At 42.1% G+C, this 7,619-nt stretch overlaps 1 protein-coding gene across 2 annotated transcripts; it reads right to left on the bottom strand.

The window, feature by feature from the left end:
• Positions 1 to 22: 22 nt before the first annotated feature.
• Positions 23 to 7,583, bottom strand: phc1 (polyhomeotic homolog 1). 2 transcript variants are annotated; one of them, XM_034697230.1, is made up of 14 exons: positions 7,344 to 7,583; positions 5,344 to 5,477; positions 5,092 to 5,202; positions 4,931 to 4,996; positions 4,694 to 4,840; positions 3,505 to 3,669; positions 2,615 to 3,367; positions 2,394 to 2,523; positions 2,116 to 2,294; positions 1,941 to 2,004; positions 1,684 to 1,771; positions 1,364 to 1,535; positions 979 to 1,216; positions 23 to 885 (listed from the first exon to the last, which is right to left on the bottom strand). In XM_034697230.1, the coding sequence occupies exons 2-14, from the start codon at positions 5,470 to 5,472 to the stop codon at positions 734 to 736; spliced, it is 2,394 nt and encodes a 797-aa protein (XP_034553121.1). In that variant the 5' UTR covers positions 5,473 to 5,477; positions 7,344 to 7,583; the 3' UTR covers positions 23 to 733. The 2 variants fall into 2 exon arrangements, with proteins under 2 accessions (XP_034553121.1, XP_034553122.1); XM_034697231.1 differs by having other exon boundaries at positions 2,116 to 2,279; positions 7,344 to 7,558.
• Between the last annotated feature and the right edge of the window lie 36 nt (positions 7,584 to 7,619).

Consider the following 7,619-nt stretch of genomic DNA (forward strand, 5'->3'; position numbering starts at 1 on the left):
TTTTCAAGCACAAACACATAGATCCTCTGAAAGGTATTGTTTATTGGTAGTACTGCATACGTACACAGAGCACTTCCACTCAGCCCTCAGGAGAGCAAACCATGAGAAATACCTATTTTCAGGTAGTTAAGTTGGTTAAAGCTACTAAAACTATATCTCATCCATGAAAAAATAACTCTGATTGTAGTACAAAATGGAAAAGATACAAAACTAAACTTTGAATGACTGATTAAATGAACTAAATAAAAACACAAGGCTTTATGAGTGTCCTTTTCTCGATGTGATTGGAGCCTTGGTTGAACATCTATAGTAAAGTAACACATTTCTAATAAAAGACTAAAACATCTAAAGGAAGTGGACTAAAGAGAACATATAACCAAAGTTAAAGCACCGTTTGAAATCCAGCAAGAAGGCAACATTTCTTTTTTTAACCCAACAGGTGAATTATCCTAGATAGCACCCGTTACTGCACACTGGCAGGTTTTTGCACAGTTTCACAAGAGTATACATACAAAAGGTTTTTCTCTACTCACAGTAACAGATAAAAACTAATAAACGCTACTGACATGGATACAACTCAAATAAAAAAGTACACATATAAGATGTTTTTTGCACATTCAAAGTCCAGAAAGTAAACTGTTAAACCTCATGTCCTCCAAGATCTTAAGTCTTTTAAACTTCTTATTAAAATGGAATCAAAGATCCTATTCTCCCTCCACCTGCATCACCTGCATCACTCACGCAGCGTGTTGATGGAGGCACAGATCTTTAGAGCAGGACCCAGTTTGATATTCATGGTCGAGATGAGATGATCTTCTCGCAGGAGTAGCAGAGCCTGCCCGTCTATTTCCTGCGACAGGAACTGAGCAGCCAACTCCTCACAACCTGAAAGAAACCCCACAGAACAACCGAATGAGTCCAAAATGAAAACATGTGGTGTAGGTTTTATAAATTGTTACTGAATCACGCAGCACTGACCTTGAAGAGAAGAGATAAACCTGCAAACTTCTTCCACGCTCCACTGAGCGGGAGTCGCTGAGAGAAAGTTAGCACCCTCTAGTGGGAGGCCTCCAGGAGCTGAGCTGTCAGAGGGAGGAGCGCTGTGTCCGGCTCTCAAGCAGGAGTGAGAAGAGCTTGGGGATAGTGAGGGAGAATCATCCTCTTCCTCTTCTCCGTCGCTGGAGATGTCATCGGAGCGGCTGGACTCAGAGTGACACTACAACGAAACGGGGGCATACTTTTTTAATAATACTTTGTGGTTGTTTTCAGACGGTTATGTGTGTGACTGCAGGGTTCAAAGAATTTCTTGACAATGACCAACAAGCATGTTACAACTAGCTTCATCCTTTACACTACATCTTACCTTGACAGATAGATGCCTGCCTGGCATCTTATTACAGGTGATATTAGAGCTGCTCCTACGAGAAGGTGCCCTCCGCCTTGCAGCACTGTCAGAGGGGGTTGGAGGTGAGGCCAGGGTTCCACCACTTCTTCCTCTGCTCGTCTTAAAGTGTTGGCTGCAGCTGACATTATACCTGCGGATCCCAGTGCAAAATTAAAAAAAACCCTCGGGTGAAGTCTCAATCTAGTTGTTGCATGATGTACGGTAGCATTTACAGAAGTCATTTTTAAAGTTACAGAATGTACGGCGTTAAGTAAATGTGAAGCTTAAGTTAATTATACCTCTTAGCACAAGTATTTGAACAGAATCTCTTTGATCCTCTGAACTGGCTGGCAGGGGCGAGGCTTGCACAGTATTCACACTTCAACACTGAGGAGAGAAAAGAGATGATAAAACCATGTCATATGTCTAGAAGTATCGCACTGACAAAGTCCCATCCAGACTTGATTTGGTGCATGTCTTGTCTCTATCTAAAGTTGTACTATCAAATTTAAAAAAGCCCCCAAAATAACAACAAAAAAGCTATTCCAACACTTACAGGGAGTCCCATTCTCTGAGCGACCAACCAGGGCAAAATCTCTGTCTTTGAGGAGTCCGGCAACCTGTCACATCAAATACAAGTCTGACATGAGGAACTTTCACACACATAAACATGCAAAGCAAAGTATAGTTCAAAATAATGACTCGTGCCATCAAAAACAAAGCACACTTACAGGGAAAGGCTCAGCACCCTCCTGGATAACAAAGCCCTCGATGAGATGGGTAAGAACTTGGGGTTTGACTACCGCCTGAGGGACCGGCGCTCTGTCTTTGTCTCCATGCCCGCCTCTTAACAAGGGCAGAGGCAGGGACAAGGTGGGAGGAGAGGAGAAGGCAGCTGATGCGAGAGGAACTAGTGAGAATCAAAAAGAAACAGAGAAAATACAGAGATTCCAACCAGAGCTCCAGCTTTCAAATTCTGTTCCTCGTAATCTATGCTTGACTAACATACCTGAGTCCTTTGTTGGGGCAGGAGATAAAGGAGGAGCAGAGTCCTTCATGGGTGCAGAGGATTCTGTTGACATCTCATTTGAAGCATCACAGTCGGATTTTCGTTTCAGAGAACTGATGGCAGGCTTTATCTAACAGTGCATGGAGGAAAGCAGAAGGAAAAGTTACGACTCCTTGAACACTGATCCTGACATTCAAACAAAGGACTCTCAGAGATCTTACCATAGCACTGTTGTTGCAAATCATGTTAACATTCCCTCCAGCAGCACTCTCCTGGGTTGCGCTGCACCGTGCATGTGCCAGAGCTAAAACCTGTGCGTTCCCTGCTAAGCCCTGCCTCGCTCCTACAAGCTGCACGGGGATGTGGGGAGCATTGTGCCCCCCGGCTGCTGCCTGGCTGTTGCTTGGCGGTGCTGGGAGAATAGGAGGTGGGTGTCGAGGAGGCAGCTGCACAGGTAAGCGGTGTCCCTGAGCTGTCTTTGGCTGGATTGGCACAGGGCCTTTGTCTGCTGTAGTGCTAGCTTGTTGTAATGGCTGGACAACCAGAGTCTGAGTGTTTACGTTGGCTTTTGGGGTCACCGTGCTGATAGAGTAGCTCTGGGTGGTGGTGGGGACGTTTGAAGTGGGAACCAGGATCATGGGGGCAGCAGAGGAGGACAATAGGAGTTGGGGGAGAGGGAGTGCTTGAGAGGAGTTAGAGGAAGGAGCTACAGATGCAGCAGGAGTAACAGTCATTGCAGCCTGATTTCCAGTCTTTACAGTCATTGTGTTGGCGGCAGATTGCTGTGTAAAGTTGCCTTTGGCCATTTGTTGTTGCTGCTGCTGGGATTGCACTTGCTGCTGCTGACCTGCCTGGGCAAAAGTCTGCTGCTGTTGACTTAGAGTAAAGCTGGCGACATCTTTCCTCTCTGGATGCTCCGACTTGACAGAAACAACTCTGGGAGTGGAAGTGCAGTGTAGGGCCAGATTCTGCACCTGTCAGATTAGGATGAGAGAAGATTGTTCAGAAATGCATGATGAAAAAGAAGTCCACCCATAACATTCATGTCCTATGACATATACAGTACTTTAATATTTCAAGTAGCTCAAACTTCACATAATAGTATCCACACCTGATCATTTTCAGACTGAGCACTTGCATTGGTATTAGCAATGTCATGCTGTTGCTGCTGCTGCTGGGGCTGTGTTTGGGCAACTGTTGCTACAGTGGCTGTTGCTGTACCTCCAGGCATGAAGATGAGCTGAGAGGCCAGGGGAGCCCTGAGAGAGCGGTTTACCTATGAGATAAGCAAGATAGGTGATCAAGCAAAAAAATTCTCAAGCATGACTATGTGGAATTATAAAAAGATGTTGGAGTGTTAAGAGCTACATTTCAAAAACACCTCTGATGCATTATAAAGTGTTGGTTGTTGGTTTTCTTGAGATACTTCATTATTGTTATGTTTGGGATTACAGACCCCTCAAGATGAAGAATGTATCACTGAAGTTATGTGAAGTCAAGATTTCTCAAAATAATGGGGTTAAAAAAAACATCTCAACGCTACATAAATGAGATTTCACTGACATATTAAAGGTTGAATAGTGATTCTTAACAACTGGAGACAGGCAGGAGCAACATGCATTCATGCGCCTAGTGCTTCTAGCACATAAGGCCTAAAAATCACGAGCTCGACTCTTCTCTTCTGTTGTCCCTAAATGGTGGAATGAATTGTCCAACTCCATTCGATCTGTAGAGTCCCTCTCTACTTTAAAAAGACAGCTAAAGACCCAGCTCTTTAGGAAACACTATGCACTTAGCTAGACTGTTCTCCACTGTTGTCCCCAGTGGCAGATCGCGTCTTCCAGCTACAGTTGACTCACACTGTCCTGCTCTACTTTGGGAATCTGTGTTCAGCTCTGGAGTGACCGACGACTTGGTACTTTGGTCATTATTGTGGTGATGACAAGTTCATTGTTGATGATGATAATGGAAGGTCTTAAATTATTTGGTTGCTTCATTGTAGATGTTCCTTATTTTACAAAAGATAATAATAATAAATAAATAAATCCTTGTTTACTTTTGTGCATTGCCTTTACACTGCTTGGCAGTACCTGTATCCAAATGGACTTGAAGCATTTTGTTACTCTTACTGATCTTGTTTCCTCTTGTCTATATCTTTGCTTGTGTTGTTCTTGTTCTCGTATGTACGTCGCTTTGGATAAAAGCGTCTGCTAAATGACATTGTAACATTGTAAAATTGTAACATGTCATTTACTATAACTGAAAAATATATACAAAGCAGTTTATCATTTTAAACTCACCCTAAGATACATTTGTCCTTGTCCTGCTGAGTTTCCACCCAGCAACACGGACTGGTTGAGAGCTGCTGTTGTTGTTGCAGATGTGGCTGGGCCATGAGGACGGGGATTGGTTGTGGTTCCTCCTGTGGATGTGGTGCTGAGGTTGACCTGGCAGGGAGGAAAACGTAACATTTTTGTTATTATTAGAGAACTAACTGTGCAATACACATTTCAAACAATAATCAACATAACACTTACAGTGGTGGTTGCCTGGGACATGCTGTTACTTGGGGTATTGGATTGTCGACTCGCTGCAAGTGTGGCCTGGTTTAAAGAGAGACAGGAAAGGGATGGTGTACAACGTGTTCCCTTTCATCATATCTGAACTTACCACATTTTCTTCTCTTAAGTCTTGTTACCTGTTGCACGGCAGCCAAGTTGTGGAGTTGGGCACTATTGATCTGCTGCTGTAGCATGAGCTGCTGGAAGTACTGAGCTGCATTTGGTTGTCTTTGCAGTGCTTGAAGAGCCTAAACAAACAAGCAGACATAAACACAAACTCACACACTTCAGACATACTTTTTAAGACTATTCCATGCATTTCTCAAGTAACCTATAAGTGTCAATTCAACACTGCAAGATATTACATCTGTGATTTCCTTTATGCACACCTGTACAGCCTGTCTTTCATACAGAGACATGTGGGCGATTTGAGGTGCACGAGAGTTTCCACTTGTCTGAGGATTTCCATTGTTGTTGTTGGTGGTAGTGCCTGTGTTTTGTTCTTCCCCTGCATCCATATTTTCTGTGAAAAACACAAGAGCCATGCATCAAAAGCTTGAACAGAAACTGGGAAAAGAGCTTTTAGGTATTCTGCACCCTCAGCCTGGAATTTATTGCAAAATGGCTTGAAACTCAAGGAGCTGGTTTCACTGAGTGTTTTTAAATCTAAAATGAAAGACATTGAAGCTGAATCTTTAGAATGTTGTTGTTTTTAGTGTATATTGTTACAACTGCCTCCCAGGTAACAGCTCTTTCTGCGACAAATGCTGTGCTTGTAAAGTGTACTTTGGTTCTCTGTGTGTCTATGTCTGTAACTTGTTGGTGTTTTTTTTTTTGCCGCTGACTGTTTTGGTCAGGTCGCACTTGGAGAAGAGATATTTGAACTCAATGGGACCAACCTGGTTAAATAAAGGTTAAATAAAAATTAAAAACTAGCTGTGAATACACAGGGTTCCCACTCTTTTCCAGAGATCATTTTCCAGGACATTTTCAGTGATGATCAAGCTGGTATGACAGTCTAAATTTAGTTCCTAATTTAGTTCCTAAAAAGTCTAATATGTTCCTCTCAGTGGAAGTCTACATTGAAAGACGTGCAGTCTATGGCTATCCATGAAATTATCTCTTACATGCTTAAAAATGATGGCAAATTAATTATAGAACAATGCAACCACATATGTACAGCACTTTATTAGTGCAACCAAGTAACAATGATGTTCAACTCTCATCTCAGCTTTCTCATTTCTCAAAAAATATAAAATTAGCTAAGTAAAAAACAAAAGAGCCAGCAAAGGAATCTGGAAGCTGCCTTACTGAAAATAAATAAATAAATAATAATAATAATCAGAGGATCAGTGCATAGATTGACCCAAATAGAACTGAATGACACAAATGGCCACAAATGTTGAATGGGGATGTGTTTTTTTAACCTTGTCAGGTCGCACGCAGTCATGTTGGAATAATTTTCCAGGACAATCTGTGATTGTCCTGGACATTTTACTTGTTCTCCCATTTCCCAGGTGTTTTCCAGTACTGGAAAACTGGTCAACTGTTTTCCAGGTTTTCCAGGACGTGTGGGAACCCTGATACACCCTATTGTGTACAAACAATATCTTCTGTCTTGATTTGCCAAACATATGTCCAGTAAATATCTGGGTATGTAGACTAAGCTATGGACATTCCCTTAGAGAAAATGTCATTTTAAAAAGGTTAAAAAACATACATATGAAAACTGCAATCATAACGAGCATTACTAAGTCCAACCAAACTCCTTTAAGTCATTATGTTTCAAACTTTAAATGTCACAAATAGCTGGAGAACTTACAGATGAACAACACCGAAGTAACCCATAACATGTACAGTATTAAGGTTGAATATGAAAAGGTACAGAGGGGGACCATAAATCATAGCTAGCTACAACCATGGACGCACACTATCCAACAATAACATTAGCTACATATGCGCTTAGTGGAACAATCACTATACCACTTATCATCGTGGAAAGAAAGAGCTTTATATTCACGAGAAATCCAGTTGTCAAAATGATGGATGACTGCAAGAGTCACAGCAACATGGAGGAAAGCTCAGTTGAGCGAAGAAAGAAAAGCTATATGAAGCTAACTACAAAAGACTTAGCTAGTTAGCTAGCCAAAAAGTCTAACACACCATGATTGAATTGAACCCAAACATGTTACCCAGGTAGAAAACATGCAGAATTGTTAAATAGGATAGGGAGAAGCGGTGAGTTTCGTGCAGAAGCTAACGTTAAATGTAGCTGTTAGTGTTAGTTCTCCATAGAAAGGCTAAGTTAATAGCACTGCTAGAGACAGATATCAACTAGCTTGCTATCACTATAGAGGTAACAGTGTGTTCGACGTGCTTGTGTGTTTACCTCTCCTTGATGTTTCGGTCCTTCTCGCAGTTGAATGCGATCAAGTTTATAAAGCGACTTTATTATTTTTGATGCAACAAACGGTAAACCCCCTTTCAGGGTTTTGCCTCCAACCAAACCAACCAAACCCAGCCCCTTACAGGTCCCTCTTCTTCTTCTTCGTTTGGATCAGTTGAGGGGCAAACAGACGATAGAGGGCCTACAGCCACCTACTGCATGGGAGCAGTGGTGGACAAAGAACACAGCTTCATTACTTAATTCAAAGTATAGATACTC

The sequence above is a fragment of the Notolabrus celidotus genome, chromosome 12 (assembly GCF_009762535.1).
Source record: "Notolabrus celidotus isolate fNotCel1 chromosome 12, fNotCel1.pri, whole genome shotgun sequence".
Taxonomy (NCBI): Eukaryota; Metazoa; Chordata; class Actinopteri; order Labriformes; family Labridae; genus Notolabrus; species Notolabrus celidotus.